At 47.0% G+C, this 22,567-nt stretch overlaps 1 protein-coding gene across 1 annotated transcript in view; it reads right to left on the bottom strand.

Moving 5' to 3' along the window:
- The window catches only part of plxna4 (plexin A4), a 667,620-nt gene that overhangs the window by 109,687 nt on the left and 535,366 nt on the right, over window positions 1–22,567 (bottom strand). The window contains exons 14-17 of the mRNA XM_038812236.1: window positions 18,977–19,094; window positions 15,629–15,765; window positions 13,962–14,126; window positions 8,767–8,860 (exon numbers count right to left, since the gene is read on the bottom strand). Coding sequence (XP_038668164.1) covers window positions 8,767–8,860; window positions 13,962–14,126; window positions 15,629–15,765; window positions 18,977–19,094 — 514 coding nt within the window. The remainder of the gene's footprint in view (window positions 1–8,766; window positions 8,861–13,961; window positions 14,127–15,628; window positions 15,766–18,976; window positions 19,095–22,567) is intronic.

Genomic DNA, 22,567 nt, shown 5'->3' with positions numbered 1-22,567 from the left:
AGAAAAGAAAGTGAGTGTCCTGCTGATGGCTTTGTTTTCAAGTGCTCATGTCACCTTCCCTTGAAGTTACTAAGACCTGTTGAATACAACCTATTGTGGAAATTAATAAGACCCAGGAGGTGGGGGTTCAGGCCCCAGGGGGTGTTGTGGATCAGGGGCCTGGGGGGGGCAGTCACTCAGCTCTATGGTAGGCCGGAACCGGCTGGTGTCCACTCCCGCAGCGCAAACCACTCGCAGGGAAACCGGGACTTGGTTTCCAGTCACACAGAGTTCTCTTGAGCGAGGCGAGTGAGTGCTGCGTCATTGTCACTGGGGAGGGAGGGGGCAGCAGCAAGTGGATGGAACCGTTCCCTCCCTCTTTCCCACCTACAATTCTCCAACGAAGAAACAAATTGCGCTGCAGCATGGAGTAGTCTTTATTTTCTATACAGAACCAGTAGTCAAACTATATCAAAAGTATGTAAAACCAGAAAAGACTGCTTGGCAATCTGGGCAGGAAGTATTAAATCTTTCCCCCAAATTTGAATGTACTGTCACCATGCACATACGGTGCAATGTGCTGAACACGAGACGTCACCAAAGTCATCCTGCACAGTGCTATAAATCACCAATGGGATATTTTCCTGTCAATAAAGCACGATGTTCGTTTGATTAATACTTGTAATGGGATCACCAACAGGACGCACACAAATTAACATTGCATCATATCGCTGCTGCCCCCAATAGTGATGACCCGTGCTGCATATATATTGCATTGTATCGCTGCTGCCTCTAATAGTGATGACCCTTGCTGCATATATATTGCATTGTATCGCTGCTGCCTCTAATAGTGATGACCCTTGCTGCATATATATTGCATTGTATCGCTGCTGCCCCTAATAGCGAATACCCGTGCTGCATATATATTGCATTGTATCGCTGCTGCCCCTAATAGTGATGACCCGTGCTGCATATATATTGCATTGTATCGCTGCTGCCCCTAATAGTGATGACCCTTGCTGTATATATATTGCATTGTATCGCTGCTGCCCCTAATAGCGAATACCCGTGCTGCATATATATTGCATTGTATCGCTGCTGCCCCTAATAGCGAATACCCGTGCTGCATATATATTGCATTGTATCGCTGCTGCCCCCAATAGTGATGACCCGTGCTGCGTATATATTGCATTGTATCGCTGCTGCCCCTAATAGCGAATACCCGTGCTGCATATATATTGCATTGTATCGCTGCTGCCCCCAATAGTGATGACCCTTGCTGCATATATATTGCATTGTATCGCTGCTGCCCCTAATAGCGATGACCCTTGCTGCATATATATTGCATTGTATCGCTGCTGCCTCTAATAGCGAATACCCGTGCTGCGTATATATTGCATTGTATCGCTGCTGCCTCTAATAGCGATGACCCGTGCTGCGTATATATTGCATTGTATCGCTGCTGCCTCTAATAGTGATGACCCGTGCTGCGTATATATTGCATTGTATCGCTGCTGCCTCTAATAGCGAATACCCGTGCTGCGTATATATTGCATTGTATCGCTGCTGCCCCTAATAGCGAATACCCGTGCTGCGTATATATTGCATTGTATCGCTGCTGCCCCCAATAGTTATGACCCGTGCTGCATATATATTGCATTGTATCGCTGCTGCCTCTAATAGCGATGACCCGTGCTGCATATATATTGCATTGTATCGCTGCTGCCCCTAATAGTGATGACCCGTGCTGCATATATATTGCATTGTATCGCTGCTGCCCCCAATAGTGATGACCCGTGCTGTATATATATTGCATTGTATCGCTGCTGCCTCTAATAGTGATGACCCGTGCTGTATATATATTGCATTGTATTGCTGCTGCCCCCAATAGTGATGACCCGTGCTGCGTATATATTGCATTGTATCGCTGCTGCCCCTAATAGTGATGACCCGTGCTGCATATATATTGCATTGTATCGCTGCTGCCCCCAATAGTGATGACCCGTGCTGCATATATATTGCATTGTATCGCTGCTGCCCCTAATAGCGATGACCCTTGCTGCATATATATTGCATTGTATCGCTGCTGCCCCCAATAGTGATGACCCGTGCTGCGTATATATTGCATTGTATCGCTGCTGCCCCCAATAGTGATGACCCGTGCTGCATATACGTCACATCATATTTGCAACCAAATGCCAACAGTGGACTTCAAAATTTTACTGGGACTCTTCTGTGATTATTTGGTGAAAGGGGGAAAAAATAAGACGTGCATGACTGAGAGGGAGAGTTAAAAGGGACAGGAAATAAGAGGCCTGGAAACAGGGCAGCACAGCCACACAATGGTTAGCACTGTGGCTTCACAGCACCAGGGTTCCAGGTTCGATAGCCGGCTGGGTCACTGTCTGTGCGGAGTCTGCACGTCCTCCCCGTGTCTGCGTGGGTTTCCTCCGGATGCGCCGGTTTCCTCCCACCAGTCCCGAAAGATGGGCTGTGAGGTAATCTGGACATTCTGAATTCTCCCTCAGTACCCGAATAGGCGCCGGAATGTGGCGACCAGGGGTTTTTCGCAGTAACTTCATTGCAATGTAAGGGTACTTGTGACAATAAAGATTATCATTATTATTGGGACAAACACCAGCGCCCTTGATTTCTCTCCCGGGCCTTGAGGGTGGGGAGTGGGGGGGGGGGGGGGGGAAGAGCTCAGAGGTGAAGAATGGCCAATAAACCCGTGGTATGGATAGAGTGGGCTGCAGCCACGGTACCATATCCTCCGTGATTTATAAGCTTCAGGGTAACAAAAGTGGGTGGAACACAGAGTGAGACACTGGCTTTCGCCTGAAAGTAATCCCTTGAACACGGAGGACCGGCAGAAAGTCAGTCGAGGCACAGCCAGATATGGGAAAAGAGCTGTGATTTGCTCCGTCAGTTTCCACTGAGCCATGCGGCGCACTGTCCTTCTCCCTAATGGGCTAAACAATGGGAAATTACAGCAGAATCTTCACCATAAAGAGACAGTAACGGCAGAGTAACGGAAGCATCATTTACTTCACCTCCACAGTGAGTGAATTAGGACCATTGGCAGCTCTCCTGCCTCGAGATGGGACTTTAGATTATAAATAGGTTCCAGCATATATTGATAATGATGGAACAGAAGTGAGTTATAATGTGGGACAAATGAGCAAGGGATTGGTTTTGATGCAAAAGCAGCCAGGAGGTACCCGAGCCATTTGCTTTCTGTTATGTAGCAGTTTCAGGGGCATCAACGTAATTACACTTGAAATAAAGGCTGCCTCTCTCAGTCGAGGTTACAGTGGGATGTACGGAGCAGGTTAACACGTACGGCAACTGAACAGGGGATGTAAAGCTTGGAATATACGGAAACACAATCACGCCCAGGCAGTCCATCGGAGATGAACTCGAACCAATCCATAAATGTCTGGGCTACACTCTTACACAGATACTAGATGCCAGACCTCATATCAAACTGCATCCATCAGCACAAACATAGGACTAATGAAATCTACTTAATACAACAAGCGAGCCGCACAGTAGCAGCATGCTTATTTGAAAAATGATAGCGTCGATTTCAACAGGACGTAATCACACCTCAGCCTCAGGGAATCATTGGAATCTGGAAGCACTACAAGGAAAGGCGGAGATAAGGGACCTCTAAAAGGGTGTTGGGCAGGTACATGAGGATGAGGTACTGAGAGTTATGGACAACAAGAAAGGCAGCACGGTAGCACAGTGGTTAGCAATGTTGCTTCACAGCTCCAGGGTCATGGGTTCAATTCCTGCTTGGGTCACTGTTTAAAAAAAGTGCGGAGTCTGCGCTTCCTCCCCCTCCCCGTGTCTGCTTGGGTTTCCTCCGGGTGCTCCGGTTTCTTCCCACAGTCCAAAGATGTGCAGGTTAGGTGGATTGGCCATGCTAAATTGCCCTTAAGAGTCCAAAAAGGATAGGTGGGGTTACTGGGTTATGGGGTTAGGGTGGAGGTGTGGGCTTTGTTGGGGGTGCGCTTTCCAGGGGCAGGTGCAGACCCGATGGGCTGAATGGCCTACTTCTGCACTGCAAATTCTATTCTATTTATGAGCTGCTTTTTCAAAGATCGAACACAGAAATGATGGGCTGAATGGCCTGCTCTCTGCTGTATCTTTTCTCTGTTTTTATGCCTTCAACCAAAATAAATCCTGCCTCCAGTGGCTCAGTGCAGAACTGAGTTCCTGGGGGGGACCCTCAGACAAGCCTCACCCGCCAGGTGCGGGGTTCACAACTTGGTTCGGGTACTGGCTGGTAACAAACCACAATTTGCCCGTATTTAGGCTTCCTGAACATAGGGAAATACACCAGGACTGTGATTGGCTTCCCACATTTGCCGCAGGCACAATCGGTGACACGGCATCAAAATCCCGCGGGAGTGAGAAAATTGGAAACGTGCTGGTGAGCTCTTGTTTTCAGATTCTCTTCCCCCCCCCCCCCCCCCACCCCCAACCCCCAGCTGGTGACATAATGAGGTTCCCACCCAAAAAGGTTGGGAACCTCATCACACTAACCCTAATATAAAACCTAGGTCTGAACTCAAAATGACGGTAGGATTTGAACGCACCGGATTATTAGCCAGTGTAATAACTACTCCTCAATCGGATCGAGGTCGACCGGCTCAGCCTAGTTCCCAATGGGCACAAATTAGTGTTCGTTGGTCTAGTGGTATGATTTTCGCTTTGAGTGTTGTGGTTGCGCAAGGTCCCGTGTTCAAATCCCGGAGGAACCCTTTTCATATTCTATTTCACATAGAGATATAGGGCACAAGGAAGTGCGGAGGGTGTTGGCCAAGGTTGGTGTCATGACTGGTACAGGCTTGGAGGGCCGAAGGGCCTGTTCCTGTGCTGTATTGTTCTTTGTTCTTCATTCTAAATTCAGAGCGAACGACATGCTTAATTTGGCACCAATTTGCAGGCTCGGGGACAAAGTAACTCTTGCTCAGTGAGGCCATGGGATGTCTGAAGTGAAGAGGGCCGTGCTGATATTGGTGAAGCAAGGGGAACTCTCCTGTGTTTGGGGGCTGAGGTGAGCTGGAGTTTCACACTGGAGCCAGCCTCTCTCTCTGCCTGACTGAGAGGCAGCCTGACTCTGATAGCAGGGTAATGAGGAAACCACTCTCATTTCCATCACTGATATTGCCACAAAAAACACTGATGTTAAAACGCAACATAAAGGGCTCCTTACCCAATTTGAAGGCTTTTAAAAATTAGAATTCAGCAGGAATGATTTACAAAAGCAGTTTCTGTAAATAAAGGCAGTCATTGATTTCTTTTTTCTCTCTTTTCTGATAACCCGTCCATCATTTTCTCAGATAAAATGTTCTATACTCAATAATAATCAATTTGTTCATGGTTCTGATTCAGGACCAATCACAGGACTCGGCCTCCGAATCCCTGCTGCTGACAGAGTTCCACCGGAGAGAGCCAACGGGGAAGGGAGGAGCTGTGTCTTTCAATTGTGTCAAATGTAATACTGCTCTGTAATCTTGCAGGCCATTTACAACCAATTGGGGAAAATTGGGTGAATATCACCTTCAGCCGCTCTTAGAGCATTGCTTACAGCTACCTAACGCTCTGCACGCTGCGGGCTCTTGTTCATCTTACAGGCACTGGTGGGCTTCTCAGCCCAGCACAGAAGGAGGCCATTTGGCCAATTTTACCTGTATTGGGTTCTTTGAGAGAGCTGACCATTTAGTCTCACACACAGCCCAGCCCCCCCCCCCCCCCCCCCCCCCCCCCAAACCACACACACACCCCAGGTCTTTCCTCGCTCCTTCACAAAGACTGATTATCACATTGCTATTAGTGGCTATTAGCTGTTCACCATGTGGTTATCAGGTTTCTTGCATTAAGACATTGACTACGCATCGAAGAGTATCTCATTGGCTGTAAAACACCTTGGGATGTCCTGTGGCCATACAAGGCACTGTATAAATGCAAGGAATTCTTTCCCTCTCTTGGTTGTTGAGGACTCTCTGACACCCCTGCCCAAGGGCCATTCTTCATGTGAGCAAAGGCACCAGGGATGGGCTATTTCGCCAATGGCAGCATCACAATTCAGCGTATTCCATGTTCTCAGTGAGCGGCTTCATTCCAACATGAACTCACCCAGTGACACTTGGGAATGGGAAGTCTGAATGCCCCTTTCCTGTCTCCATCCACTATGGCTGAGGGAACACATTGCGGGAGTGGCCAATGGCCCCATTTTAATTGCCCACCCAGCATGGTTTCCACCAAGCAAGGGGTGGTTAAAATTCCCTTATTTGTTTTTGTATTTTATTCTGAAATTGTTTCATTGTTATCTCACCGTCATAAACTGCCCAGCCGATTGTGGTAGTCACCACTGATGTATTTATTGTATATAGAGGATGTTGTTATAGGTGCTTTACGGTAAGGCCCCTGTCCTACAGGTATGGGGGTAGATCCCTGCCTGCTGGCTCCACCCAGTAGGCAGAGTATAAATATGTGTGCTCCCCATACAGCAGCCATTTTGTTAGCTGCTGTTGGAGGCCACACATCTCAGTGTAATAAAGCCTCGATTACATCCAACCCTCGTCTTTGCGTAATTGATAGTGCATCACCGATCAACTCTTGTTTTCTGCAACTTCAAACAATATCAATATCACCGCTGCTCCAATGAAAATGCCCCAATAAAAGGTTCTCAGAGTTGATGATAAGAGCCCCAAGGTTTGGTATATGGTCCTTCTCCTGAGGCTCAATATTCCCTGCCAGCTGACATCTTGTGGAGATGGTCAGAATGAAAAAAAATCACAAAGCACACAGGAGTGTCGCCAAGCCAAAATTTGACAAACAACTACATAAGGAGATAGAACAGGAATCAAAAGTTTGGTCAAAGCTATTGCGGAAACTAAAATTCATGTCGTCAGGGTAACACATTGGCATGGTTGGAAGGACTGATTGACTAACAGGAAACAGAGAGTAGGCTTAAATGGATATCCGGATTGAATTCCATTTGCCATTGATCAGCCCATCCGACCAGCCTGTCGATATTCTCCTATAATCTAACGCTATCCTCCGCACTATTTACCACCCCACCAATTTTCGTATCATCTGTGAATTCACTGATCAACCCTCCAACATTTATGTCCAAACCATTTATCTAAACCACAAACAGCAAGGGCCCCAACACCGGTCCTTGCGGAACCCCACTGGACACAGGCTTCCAGTCAGAAAAACATCCTTGACCGTCACCCTCTGCTTCCTGCCGCTCAGCCAATTCTGGATCAAATTCGCCAAATTTCCTTGAATACTATGGACTCTTACCTTCTCTTACCCTTGTGGGACCTTATCAAAAGCCTTGCTGAAATCCAAGAAGGCTATGTGCAATGCATTTCCCTTATCTACCTGGTCGCCTCTTCAAAAAATTATTTTTTTCAAATTAAAGGGCAATTTAGCATGGCCAATCCACCTAACTTGCACATATTTGGGTTCTGGGGGTGAAACCCATGCAGACACGGGGAGAATGGGAAAACTCCACACGGACAGTGACCCGGGGCTGGGGTCAAACCAGGGTCCCCAGCGTTGTAGGCAACAGTGCTAACCACTTTGCCTTGGTGCCACCTGAATTCAATCACGTTGTTCAAACATTAACCCCCCTTAACAAAACAAAGCTGACTGGTCTTGATTAATCCCTGCCTCTCCAAATGGAGATTACTTCTGTCTCTCAGAATTGCTTCTCATAGTTTCCCCACTACTGAGGTTGGACTGACTGGCCTATAGTTTCCTGATGTATCCCTTCCTCCCTTCTTGAACTCTCTTCCTAAAAAGGGGGTGGGAGCAGAGTCTTTGAACATTTTTAAGGCAGAGGTGGACAGATTCTTGGTAAACAAGGGGTTGATACGTGATCGGTGTCTCTCACAAACCATTGCTGTGGTAGAGTGGCTACAATTTTCAGAAAGGAGACGGGGTAGTTGCTTGAGAAAGGGGAATATATAAAGGAAGAACTGGAGGAGTGGAATTAAGCCCGGTGGGTCACAGAGACAAACGCTGGTCAGAGTTGCTGGATCTGATGGCCTGAATTCTTTGATCTGACACCTGATGGTTCTATAATTCACTGCTCACTTCAAAAAATCTGAGCAATCCTCCATCTTATTTATTTCACTGGGGCTCACTAACAATTTGCTCCTTTCGGAACTCTTACCTACAAATTCTTTGTTCCCTCATAAAACATCTTCCCTGAACACACCTGAAAACTGACAATAAAAACTGGTTCTAACCGGTGAAGTATTTGTCATACGGTGTGGAAACCTAAATTCAGCCACTAAAAAGGAAGACTTGCGTTTATACTGTGCCTTTTACAACATTAGGATGTTCCAAAGGGCTTTGCAGCCAATGAAGGGGAATCACTGTTGTGAAGCAGGGAATGCATCAGCCAATTTGCACAAAGCAATCTCCCATAGGCAGCAATGCGAGAATTGTCAGATAGTCGGTGTTATTTTTAAACCATGATGTTTGGTTTGAGAGAGAAACATTGGCCAGGATATTCAGGACAAGGTCCCTGCTCAGCTTCAAAGCAGTAACCACCCAATCTTTAATGTTCACCTGATTAACCTCTCACCCAAACGACAGTGCAGCACTCCCTCGGTGGGTGTTGTGCTCATCGTCACTGGAATAGACGTGAACTCGGAATGTTCTGGCTCAGAACGCTACCCACTGAGCCAAGGTTAACACCTGTATTTGAGGTCTAGATGGCAAGTCACCACTTCAGACAAGCTGAATACTTACGTTGATTGTTTCCATGCCGTTGTGCTTCGCCCGGATTTTAGGATTCTGGATGATGTCCAGGTTTGATCCCCAGACCATAACCGGTGTGCTCCCGCTGGGAAAGGAAAGGGAAAGAAAGACTGCTTAAACACACAAACAGGTCATTTTTGTATTTGTCCAATGCGAGTAAGGCCAGCATTTATTGCCCATGCCTAGATACGCTCGAGAAGATGGTGGACAGCAGCTTTCTTACACTGCTCCAGTCCGTGAGGCACGGTGATCAACTCTTACAAAAGAAAATAAGGGACACTTTGACCATGGGACCAGGGGGTGAGGGTGGGATTTGCTGATGACCATAGGAATAGTTTGGGTGGGGGGGGGGGGGGGAGGAGGCAACACTCAACAAATTAAACCGAGAGTCAAAGGTAAGAGGAGACCTCCAAGCTCAGTCACTACCCCAGGCTGTCCTAGAAACCAGGGACAAAAGGCACCCCAACCAATAGTGAAAATAAGAGACAATCTCTTAAAATGTGATTTAGTAGCACTGCCATGTGGTGCATGTGCTTCTATGATTTTGTTCTGAAGGGAAATCCATGACTTTGAACATCCAACTCAGGCTACTGTGTGACTTTGAGGGGGAACTGGAGGTGATGATGTTCCCCCATGTACACGCTGCCCCTGTCCTTCTAGGTGCTGGAGGTTGTGGCTTTGGCAAAGTGTTGCCAAAGAAAGAAAGGCATATGTTGTGGTTACCGTCATTTTGGGTTTGCCATCTGTGTGACCTTTGCCGCTCACAGCAATTCACTTAAAGGAATGAGATCGTAAAGTCAGAGAGGGAGAGCAAACCTACACTGCTCCTGCGCATGCCCCTGAATAGGCCCGAGGCTGAGTTAGCCACTGCACCTGTCCTCTGCTTTTCCGATCAAAGTGCATCACCTCCCATTTATCTATGCAACAGTTCATTTGGCACTTAACTGCCCAGTTTGCGAGTGTCTTGTTGCTTTCTGTTGCATTGCTCGTCAGATTTAGCCACACCCCCCCAGTTTGGCATCATCTGCAAATTTTGATTTTGGATTCCTAATCCTCAAGTCTAAATCGTAAGTGTCTCCAGTGAACAATCGTCGCCCCTGCACCGAGCTTTGTGGAACATCTACCTTCCTCCATCCTGAACGATTGTAGTATTCTTGATAGTGACCCCCCCCCCCCCAAGACAGACAGTGCTTGGACTGCAATTGGAACATTAGCAAACGGCACCTGGCCAGGCCCAGGATTTAAAAAAATAGAAATGCTTTGGGCAAGTTCACATAACAATTGTTCAGTTGTCCCTATTCCATTCCAGCCGGTGTTACGGACTTTGAGAACCCGACGCAACTATTTTGTTTTCAAATCGTGCTTTTAATATAGAAACATGTCCAAAGAGCTTTCACAGGTTAATGGAGGAAATACAGGGGCTGGTTTAGCACACTGGGCTAAATCGCTGGCTTTTAAAGCAGACCAAGGCAGGCCAGCAGCACGGTTCAATTCCCGTACCGGCCTCCCCGAACAGGCGCCGGAATGTGGCGACTAGGGGCTTTTCACAGTAACTTCATTTGAAGCCTCCTTGGACAATCAGCGGTTTTCATTTTTCATACATGCCAGACCAAGGGAGAAATAAGGAGGAAGCTAAGTTGGAGAGATGGATCTTAAAGAGAGTCTTAAAGAATGAGAGGGGACCGAGGCAGCTCACAGCACTGAGGGGGAGGTAGACGAGAGGCAAGAGTCGGAGGGGTGAAAGGTTTGTGGGATGAGAGAGCTGCAGCGCGAGAGGTAACGAGAGAGGTAGTGGAATAGAGCGAGTTCAGCAGAGAATACAAGCTGTGTACAACAAAGGTAAAAGTGAAGACCACCAGCAGACCAAGGCAGGCCAGCAGCACGGTTCAATTCCCGTACCAGCCTCCCCGAACAGGTGCTGGAATGTGGCAACTAGGGGCTTTTCACAGTAACTTTATTTGAAGCCTACTTGTGACAATAAGCGGTTTTCATTTCACTTCATTGGCCCGACAGCCACTGGAGAAATGAAATTCAGGCCAGGACATGAACCTGCAGCAGGCTTGAACTGCGAAGCCAGCAGCGCACTGCAATACAGTCCTGAAGCCCAACAGGAACAACAAACTCCACATCGCAATCTTGTTAAACGCCATTTATTTCCCTGTTTAAATAACTTTGAATGCGGAGAGAAAACAAACGGTGAAGCTGCAATGGAGCAAAGAGACTGTTCAATGCCAATCGATGGAAAATATGGACTCGAAACAGGTGGACGAAAGCAAGGCATCCCGTGCAAAGTGTGTTGCCTGGGTAGGTAATTCAGCTGAAATTGTGATCCAGGATTTGCCTGCTGTCACCAATCGATTCGGGGATGAAATTCTGAGCTTGCGGCACAGATCAATAATGCAAATTGGAGAAGAGAAACAAAATGTTGGCTGGAGGAGGACCTGAAAAATCCAAGATCAGCCACGTCAGCTGAATGAGCTTGAAAGGGAGAGCCTCACAATCATCATGCGCCGATCACAAAGGTTTTCTGCTAATTACCCATTTTCTGGGCGCCTTAGCCCTCATCCAGTACAAGCCATTGTCCAAACCTACTAGATTTAGTCTCAATTGGCCCCTAATTACTGGAGATACTCAGAAAGCGATTGTATTAATCTCATTTCACTTCAATTCCTTCTTGCTCAAGCAGCAAGAGGCTGCCAAGGACCAATGTAAACCCTTCAGTCTGGACTGGAACGGTCACCGTGGTGAATGTTCAAATTTGAAGATACTGAAGTTTATAAAAAGCAAAGTTAGGAGTTGGAGGTGCAGCCAGCTGAAAGCTCGTCAGCCACTGATGAATCGAATTGCGGAGTAAATGATCAGAGAAAGGTACTGACGCATGTGCACAAATGGGTTTGAGCAACAACTAGATAGGTTTCTGGAGACAAACAGGGGGCTTGAAGGATAATGAATGGGGTTGGGATGAATAAAAAGAATGGGTGGATTTGTTGAGTCGAAAGACTTTGGGCTGGATTCGACAGTCCCCCAGCCACTTCTCAGCGGCGAGCTGTTCACTGGCGATGGGATTTTATCTTCCCGCCGCTTGTCAATGCGATTTCCCATTGAAACCACTCCACGCCGCCAGGAAACTCGCAGGCAGGAGTGCGCAGTGGACTGCAAATGTGAATCGCAATGGCTGGAGAAATCCGGCCCTTTTCCCATCCTGAATAAATCTGTTTTCGACAAAAACATGTCAATATTGATGAGAGTTTAAATCTTTGAAGGGTTAAGGAACTATGGGTCTTGGTGACTGGGGAGGAAGTTGAGCCCTTACTTCTTGCTGTGCTGCCCAATTACATCTTCACGTGGGTGATGTCTGATGTTTTCATTTTGGTTTATAACATGGAACAAGGGAAGAACAATGGAGGCCTTCCACGTGCTCCCATCCATACTTTCCATCAGGGTCATTGTTCCCACAGAATCACAGAATTGTTATGACGCAAAAGGAGGCCATTTGGCCTATCATGTCTGCACCAGCTCTCCAAACGTGCGCCATTACTTACTGCCATCTCCCTGCATTTTCCCCAATACCCTTTCACATTGTTTCTATTTAAATTATCATCTAATGCCCTCCTGAATGGCTTGATCAAACCTGCCTCCACCGCACTCCCAGGCTGTGCATTCCAGACCCAAACCAATCCTGAGTAGGAACCCAGTGTTCCTTTCTCTCCTTCCTAGCCAGACTACACCGTGGTAACTGAGACACGGATCTATCCTGCTTAGCTCGACAAGAAACAGGTTATCCACTGTGTCCTAAAAACAGAACCACTTCAAACCTTCATAAACCAAGGATATCATCAGCCCAGCAAAGGGGGAAATAATCTGACATAATCTCAGGAATCAGGAGGACGCTTTTCTATCACAACCTCAAATCTCTTGGATGTGAAGGTAGACCACACGGACCCATCGATAGCAGATAACCTTTTTTGACAGTTGCTATTTTTGTCCTCAAGTTTCAAAAAAACCTTTTGGACAATTGATGCCACCCTTTACTGCCATCTATTCACTGGGACATTGATCACCTTGCATCGCTGCAGTTCAGTGGTACAAGCAAAGGCTTTCACATTGTGTGACAGCCCATCGTTGTCAGGGAGAGTAACTTAAACAGAGGAACATACAAAAGGTAGTTGTTGAGACTTGGAGGCATTCCACAGGCATCTTTAGTTTGAGAAGGTAAAGGGCAGGTAACATGTGGTTAATTTAAGGGAAGCTCGCAAACGTGTTGGAGCTCTTGTGGCGCAGTGGGTTGCATCTCTACCTCTGAGCCAGTAGCTCCTGGTTCAAGCCCCACCCCAGGGCTTGATGGCCAAGGAAGGTGCGTTCATAATGCAGCCAAACAGGTGGAGAATTGACCTGCAAAATCCTTCCAATGCACCAATTGCTGGCCTTAAGAGTGGGAGAGACTCTTGGCCAGCCATACTTGTGGCACCTCTCAAGCCATAAGCCTCTGGTGACAGACTAGTGACATGTTCCAGGTAAAACTCGCTGTTGGAACAGATGAAAGATCGCCTTGTGCAGGAAGAGAAACAATAATGCAAAAGTGTCAGGAGGTAAAGAAGTATTTGGACAGAGTACGATGGGAGGAAGAGAAAAGGCACAACAAAACGAGGTTGACAAACGGAAAGGAAATAAGAAAACGGAAGGGGGTAACAATGAAATGAGATAGATGTTGGGAGGGACAGGGAGAGACATATAACAAGACAAAAAAAGAACAAGAGACAGATTGAGGAGGAGAATGCTGAGAAAGGAAGATTGAGAGTGAGTTAGCCACAGGTAGACAGACATAGAGAGGGAGGGGGGGGGTGGACAAAGAGAGTAGGAGGGGCAAAATAGTGGAATGTTGTGGGCGAGAGGGATGAGAAGGCAAGGAGGGTGAAGGGGAATGAGGGGCATCAAGATGGAGGGAGGGAAAAAAGGAGGGAGAGAAACAAAAGGGACAGACAGAGAACTATTTATTAAAATTCTTGCTTATCTTTCAGTCAACCATTTCGACAAAGGATTAGAAACAAAACATTAAACATCAAACATCAAACATCAAAACTCTTTCCAGCTGCTAACTGCCTGCATTTTCCGCCTCCATTTCAGATTTGCAGCAATATTCTCAGTAGACACACTGTAGGTTCACCGCTCTGGTGGGCTTCACTTACCTGACTATACTCCATTCTGGTTCAATCCTAACGACAGTGGGATCGTCCACATATACAAACCACAGCTCCTTCGCAATCCTGGCCTTGTCTACTCCCACCATTACGCTGATGTTACCCTTTTCTTGTGCAGAAGTGGAATTGCAAATAATTCCCCCAGCAAACCTCCTGATAGGCAGAGAAACAAGAAAGTAGTTCAAAAAAACAATAACGACTTGTATTTACACAGCACCTTCAATACAGTAACATGACCCAAGGCCCTCCTCGGGTACATTATTATCAAACAAAAGTTGAGTAAACTCGAACCATGTAAGGAGATAATAGGACAGGTGACCAAAAGCTTGGTCAAAGGCGTCGGGTTCAAGGGGCATCGTAAAGGAGGCGAGAGAGAAAGGCTGAGATGTTTAGGGGTGGGAAGACCAGAACTTCGGGCCTTGGGGGCTGAAGGTATGGCCACCAGTGAGGAACAGATTGAAATCAGTGGGGGCATGAGGCCAGAACTGGCAGAGGATGGTGAATTTGTGGAACCCGCTGCCCCATAGTGCGGTGGAATCCGAGCCATTAAATGGCTCCAGGAAGGAGATAGATATATTTCTGATTTTTAAAATGGGTTCAAGGGAGATGGGGAACAGGTAGGGAGGTGGATTTGAGGCCAGGAAGAGATCAGTCATGATCTGATTGAATGGCGGAGCAGGCTCGAAGGGCCGAATTGCCGACTTCTACTCCTAATTCCCATCCCCTTATGATCCTGGAGGATCATAGAGATCTCAGACGGTTGTAGGACTGGAAGAGGTTACAGCAATAAGAAGGGTTGAGGCCATGGAGGGATTTGAAAATAAGGATGAGAATATTAAATCTGGGACACTTAAGATTACATTAAACGCCCTAATCAATGCCCTTAGCAACAGTTTACCACAATTTACCATCCCCATCATCTGGGGAAGGGACATTCTTGGGGCTGTTCACAGTAACTTCACTGAAGCCCATTCGTGACAATAAGCGATTATTATTATTATCTTTCCCATAATTCTCCACCTCAACATCAATTAAGTTATAGATCATAGAATTTACAGTGCAGAAGGAGGCTATTCAGCCCATCGAGTCTGCACCGGCTCTTGGAAAGAGCACCCCACTTAAGCCCACACCTCCACCCTATCCCTGTAACCCAGCAACCCCATCTAACCAAAAGGCAATTTATCACGGCCAATCCACCTAATCTGCATATCTTTGGACAGTGGGAGGAAACCGGAGCACCCAGAGGAAACCCACACAGACACGGGGTTAACATGCAGACTCCGCACTGACAGTGACCCAAGCGGGAATCGAACCTGGGACCCTGACGCTGTGAAGCCATAGTGCTAACCACTATGCTACCGTGCTGCCCTAAGTCATGAATCAGTCACTGAAAGATCGAAAATGTAAGTTACCAATGGAAGCATTTCAAAGTATCATTTATTGCATAATAGTGTATGTACACTCTCACATACACACCTACCAACACTCACATATACACACACACAAATAACATTCTCCAGACCAACAGCTAAGCTTGCACTTTTAAGTAAGTTTAGCGATGTCGGCCGACATCAGTAGAATCAACGCAAGTGACAATTTAATGTAACGCCAACTTTAGGACTGACCAATTCCTGTTCTTCACCGCCAGCCCATACCTGTCAAACACACACGGCTGTTCTCCAAACATGACTGAGACATTGCTTCCGGCATCGAGATTTCTGCCCCGAATGGTGACCATAGTTCCCCCCGACACTGGGCCTTTGTTTGGCGTCAGGCCTGTTAGAGTTGGGATCTGGAGTGGATTCAAAATCAAAATGATACCAACGTGAACCACCATCGACAATCCTGTGCACAAATGTGCTCATGAGCTGAGGTACTGGAAGATAAATGTTGCTTCAAACACGAAATGGAAGGAGCAGGGTGAGTGAGAGAGAAAGGAGCAGGTGAAAGAAAGAATAAGGTTCGATCACAGTGAGCTGGGTAGCCCCCGGTTCATTCCTATCGTCATCTAATTTATTGTTTTTTTTTGGGGTTACGTTTTTGGCCAATAGATTATCCCAATTTCTCTTTCATATTCACCCAGCAGGCGTCAATTGGACCGCACTGATGAAATCTGGGCTGGGCTGGGCTGAATGCAGCTCATTGGGGTAGGAAACATGGCGGCCGGGCCCACCGAATCGAGGGAGATGTCCTGCATCAGTCTCACAGCAACGGGAAAACCTCCCGTCATTAAGTTGGAGGTGGGAATGGACCCACGGGGGGAAACTCTCCCGCTGTCGACAGGTTTTCAATTAGGCTCATTATTGAGCCAAATGGCACCAATTATTCCCCCAGGCCCACTGGAATTCAGTGGTGGCTCTGGGATTAAATGTGAGTGGCACAGATTTCCAACAGGTGGGCTAAACCAGTGAAAATTTCTGCCCTGTCCTCGGATGCACAACGTCACTCATCCTTTTGTATGGTCGGGAATCATTTATGTATCACGGTGATAGAATTATCATAGCTGCAAATTGCTCCATTAGAACTGATAAATTAAAGGATTAGATTTTTCAGTTTTATCAATCCCCTTGTTAATGATTGAGTTATGAATTTTATACAATTACAGGGGATCAGTTCCGCCATGTTGGAGTTTCTTTTTAGCACCTTCCTCAAGGGACCTCCAGAAGATTTCTTTGTGCTCGATTTTAACACAATCGCTAACCTGTGTTGGGTAACACGGCATTAGGCCCGAGGAGGACAACCTGGGCATTCTTAGATACTGGAGGGTTTACTGCAACCATTTTAAAATCTACAGTTCCGCCATTTTACTGGATAAGATGAATTCTCCAGTTCAGACTAGGCAATTCTCAAGTGTAACAGGACACAGTATGTCTTCGAGAAGCCAGTTTTCAGGCGGAGAAACTGCATATGGTACAAGCAAGGTCTATTCTACAATGCGTAACAAGGTACCATCGTGATGGCCCCAGTAATTCTGCTGATAGCAATAGGGAGATGGTCTGATGGCTACACCCCAGATATCGGGCCACCGATATCACTAATTGCAAGACAACATACGTGCCTCTGTAACGATTGGATAGTTTAAATAAGCATGGGGAGCTTTAATGTGATTGGTTAATTATTCTCATATAATATGCATAATATAACCTTAATTGATAGTCATGAATGGACATAGATAACTGGTAACAAATGATTGGTATATGCTAATTTCTTGTAATCGAATCTCAAAGTATAACTTTTTGAATCACTTTTGAATTTGGCCTTTTTCGTGTCCTAATTAGAATTCCAAGATCCCTCGCTGTAGCTTGTAAATAAAGACTAGTTTTTAACTCCAAGAGTCTTCGCCTGGTCTCATGAGAGTGAGGGGGAATAGTTCCTCCAATAGTTCATAGACTCCCTACAGTGCAGAAGGAGGCCTTTTGGCATGTCAAGACTTCGAAAAACCACCCCACAGAGGCCCCCTCCACTGCCCTATCCCCGTACACCACCCAAATATTAACACTAAGGGTCAATTTAGCAAGGCCAATCCACATAACCTGCACATCTTCGGATTGTGGGAGTAAACCGGAGCATCGGGAGGAAACCCACCCAGAAAAGGGGAGAACGTGCAAACTCCACACAGACACCCGAGCACGGAATTGAACCCAGGTCCCTAGCGCTGTGAGGCAGCAGCGCTAACCACTGTGCTACCGTGCCACCCCCACAGATTATCTGTGGAGAGCCGGGCAAATGGATTACACTCAATCTCCCAAAGGGTAGGAGGGCCAATGTCTCCCATGTGTCACCAACAACTGGATCAAAGGCCTGGAGTGTCCACCTGCTCCCACAGCCCTCCTGGCTCTGCGATGCCACCCAGGCACCTTGACGGTAACTGGATGGCAGTGTGAAGGTGCTCACGTTCCAGAAGGAGGGCTGGGAGCCACCTTGCCATATCCCTGACCACCAAGAGGCCTTCGATGGCCCGCGAGACCCCCACCCCCCCCCCCCCCCCAAAGCGCCTTGACACCTGGCCCACGTTTGTGTGGGCCAGTAGTAATCAGTGCCCATGTAACCGCTCGTTGGGGCGCCGGTTAGATGATGGGAGTCTGTAAGATAGAAGGTCCTTTCCTGTAATGGGACGGAGATTAGCCGTAACTGGTGATTATTGGTTTCTCGCCATGCAGGATCCCGATCTCGCCACCGGGAGCAGGCTAGTTAGGTCAGAAACCAATGTGCACCTGGCACAGTTCCCAATTCCAGACTCTCCTGCGATCTAACCAGCTTGTTCAGATACAGGCCTGGCCGTTAAATAGTGGCCACTGATTTTAGTGATCGTTTAAAAAAAAATAAGTTTAGAGTACCCAATTCATTTTTTCCAATTAAGGGGCAATTTAGCATGGCCAATCCACCTACCCTGCACCTCTTTGGGTTGTGGGGGCGAAACCCACGCCGACACAGGGAGAATGTGCAAACTCCACACGGACAGTGACCCAGGGCCAGGATCGAACCTGGGACCTCGGCGCCGTGAAGCTGCAGTGCTAACCACTGCGCCATCGTGCTGCCCTGATTTTAGTGATGTTGACTGAGGCATAAATATTGAGCAGGCACTGAGGGCAAACTGTTCTCCTCCTCTTCAAAATAGTGCCGTTGGATCCTATGCAGCAATCCGAGGGGGCAGACAGGGCCTCAGTTTAATGTCTCACTCAAATGATGCACCCCTGACAGTGCAGCACCCTCTCAGCAATGCACTGGGGTGGCCTTGATTCTGTGCTTAAGACCCTGGAGTGGGACTTGAACCTGGAACCTTCTGACACAGGGTTGAGAGTGCTGCCCCTTGAGCCACAGCTGAAACCCTGGGGTGTAAAGAGACATCTTGGTTCAGCAATTTCCCCCTGTCCATGGAATTGAAATGAAGTTAGACAATGAGCAGCATGGTAGCCCATCATGGGGTTCCCATGGGCTTCAGGGCTTCATTGCCGAGTACATTCAGTGGAAGACACCTCACTTCAATTTGCAAACTCACTCACCACAAAGCTGTAGAGCTGTGTTGACTTCGCCATGAACTCCTGTTTACACTCTTCCACACACACCTCCACAAATCCAGCGAATTGACTGCGAGGAGTCACCCCCATCTCGCACATGATCCTTTGAGGAAACAAAGACTGAATTAATGGGGCCCATTCCATCCCTGGAGTATCACAGTGCTCCAATACATCAAAATGTACCCTCAATACCCAGAGGCCACACAAATATAAACTAAAGTCGCCATAGTCCCAGGTGACCATTGACTGCTTTCCCCTTTGAGGGGGAGAGCAGATTTAACCTGAGGGTCACCACACCTCAGGCGAGGGGCAAGGTTGAGAAGGCGGGACCTTCATGAATGACCTCGGCCACACTTGTGATAATTGGAAGAACATAAATAATCATGAGTTTGACAAGAATACATTTCAAATAAAGACCGGATATACTTATTTCATGAAAGGACATTGATGTGAAACGTTAACTCTGTTTCTCTTTCCAACAGTGCTGCCCACTCTGCCACGTAATTCCAGCACATTCTGTTTTTACTTCAGGTTTCCAGAATCCACCGTATATGGCTTCTGGGATAATAAATTGACATTTATGTTTGATATACCGGCAGATACATCAGCCTTTAAACCTTTCTCTCAGGGCTTATCTTAAAGTGGTAGAAAGGGTGCTTTGCAACGGAGGCACAAGCAAGGTAGCTCCTTAGGTGGTGTGGCAGGAAACTGGGTATGTTCCTCTGATCCACCTACAAGTTATAAGATACAGGAGCAGAATTAGGCCATTTGGTCCATTGAGTCTGCTCCGCCATTCGATCATGGCTGATCTCATCCTGGCCTTAACTCTTGCCCTTTCTCCGTAACCCTTCAACCCATCGTCAATTACAAATCTGTCCAACTCCTCCTTAAATTTACTCACTGTCCCAGCATCCACTGCACTCCGGGGTAGCGAATTCCACAGATTCACAACCCTTTGGGAGAAGTAGTTTCTCCTCAAATCTGTTTTAAATTTGCTACTTCTTATCCTAAGACCTTGTTTTGAGTCTTTTTAGTTCGTTAAATCATTAAGAATGATCAGGTCCGAAATCCATGAAGTTTCATTCATTGCCTCAATATGTTGGCTCACTGCTTCCTCGGCTCCAGCACTGGCTGGTGTTTTGTTATGCTCTTGACGTAACATAAGCTGCTTCCTTGATGTGCACTCTGACAAAGGAAGGTTCCGACTTGGAGATAGCTTTAACACATTTATTTAAACTGTTAACAATTCTCCCACTTGGATTCGACTCTCCTGTTAATCCTGCTATAGCTACTCAGACTGACGAACCAGTCTGCTACAATCCAGGTGGTGGGTGTGATGTGTTTAATCAACCCTGTGTACACACTGAGTGTCTCCACTGGAAAGAGGAAGATCATGTGTGCTGTGTCCTTTTATATGGGTTGGTGTAATGCCCCCCTGTGGTAGTGTCACCTCTGTGTGCATCATCGTGAATGCCCATTGGTCGTGTCCTATCTTACTGACCTATTGGTTGAATGTCTGTGTGTCATGTCTCTGGTGCTCCCTCTAGTGTCTAGCTAGTCTACGTGTATTTACATTAACCCCTTGTGTATTTACAGTGATGCATATCGCCACAGCTGGTGCTGTACATCAGCATGAACTTAGTGTCAATTATTCTGCCGGTTCACTAGGTGGCAATGTTTTCGGTGTTTGTCCTCCAGTTTCCATGGTCTTGCCTGGTGACGAATGTTCTTGAATGGAGGTTGCACATTCCACTCACAGGGACAAGAGAAGAGGAAGATGTAAAGCGTTCATCGGAGGGGGGGAGGGGGGGGGGGGCGGTTTCACACACTGTCCGCGATGGTGGTCATAGAATCCCTACAGTGCAGAACAGGCCATTCAGCCCATCGTGTCCACACCAGCCATGGGAAAGAGCACCCTCCTTAACCCCACGCCTCCACCCCATCCCCATAACCCAGTAACCCTACCTAACCCTTTGAACAGTTTATCATGGCTAAATCCACCTAACCCGCACATCTTTGGACTGTGGGAGGAAACCGGAGGTCCCGGAGGAAACCCACGCAGACACAGGGAGAAAGTGCAAACTCCGCACAGGCAGTTACCAGAGGCCGGATTTGAACCCGGGTCCCTGGAGCTGTGAGACAGTACAGCTAACCACTGTGCCACCGTGCCGCCCCCTAAGTGTCCAAAAGCCCTGACGGGAGGCAGTGTCAGAACTGAATAGTCTACCCTAAACTTCCAAACACAGAAACGGGAAGCATGGGCGGGGGAGGGAACAGGGAGTAGAGAAGGTGCAATCCTTTAGACTAACACTAAAAAAAAACTTGTTTGTTAGGTAAGCTCCCTTAAAAAGCTTTAGCAGAAAAAGAAAGACTTACTTTTATATGGCACTTCCCAACTGCACAGTATTCCCAGAGCTCTTTACAGCAAATTAATTACTTTCTGAAGTATAGTCACTGTTATAATGTAGGAAACACAGCAGTCAATTTACACTCAGCTAATCTATTTCGGAGACATAGGTTATGGGTATTTACTGACTGTGACAACTCCCCATATTCTCCAAAATAGTACCACGGGATCTTTGACATCCACCAGTTCAATGTCTCGTCTTAAAGATGGCAGATCTGACAGTGCAGCACTTTCTCGGCCCTGCGTGCTAGTGTCAGCCTGGATTACCTGCTCAAGTCTCTTATCTGAATCCATAATTATCGAACTCCGAGCAGCACCGGCTGAACCATGGCTAGCAGCAGACGCTGCCGGACAACACCTGGAGATCTGACAACATTTCATCTATTCTTTAGCTGGCCTGCCAAATTATGAAGGGGTTTGCGAGGGAAAACATTGAAAAGGTGTTTGCTCTGGTCGAGGGGACCAAAACTTGGGGCTATTAAGTACAAGATAAGTCACCAATTGGGGAATTCAGGGAAAAAACTCTTCGTCCAGAGAACAGTTCAAATGTGGAACTCGCTCCCACAAGCAGTGGTTGAAGTAACTAACATCGATGTATTTAGGAAAAGCTAGGTAAACACACAAGGGAAAAAGAAATAGGAAGACGCATCAATAGGGTTAGACAAAGTAAATAGAATGAGATTCGCTGGAAATGCAGTGACTGCTAATTCCTGTGCTGTAAATTCCATTTAATTGTTGCTCGTGACATGTTCATTAATTTTTTTTTAAAAATTAGAGTACCCAATTATTTTTTTTCCCCCCAATTAAGGGGCACTTTAGCGTGGCCAATCCACCTACCCTGCACATCTTTGGGTTGTAGGGGCGAGACCCACGCAGACACGGGGAGAATGTGCCAACTCCACACAGACAGTGACCCAGGGCCAGGATCAAACACGGGCCCTCAGCGCCATAGGCAGCAGTGCTAACCACTGCACCACCGTGCTGCCCCAATGGCACACTCATTAATATATTATAATAGTCTTCCAATTAAAAGTGCAAGGCGATTTTTGAATCTGTCCCTGGTACAGCATTTTCCTGAAGCATCTTTGCAGTTAACCGTTGGATGGTTAGGATTGTGGGCTAAAATGTCAAGCATGATAAACTGCTGAAGGTGCTGGCTGGGCATGAGG

The sequence above is a fragment of the Scyliorhinus canicula genome, chromosome 11 (assembly GCF_902713615.1).
Source record: "Scyliorhinus canicula chromosome 11, sScyCan1.1, whole genome shotgun sequence".
Taxonomy (NCBI): Eukaryota; Metazoa; Chordata; class Chondrichthyes; order Carcharhiniformes; family Scyliorhinidae; genus Scyliorhinus; species Scyliorhinus canicula.
This window is presented reverse-complemented; position numbering and strand designations above follow the sequence as displayed.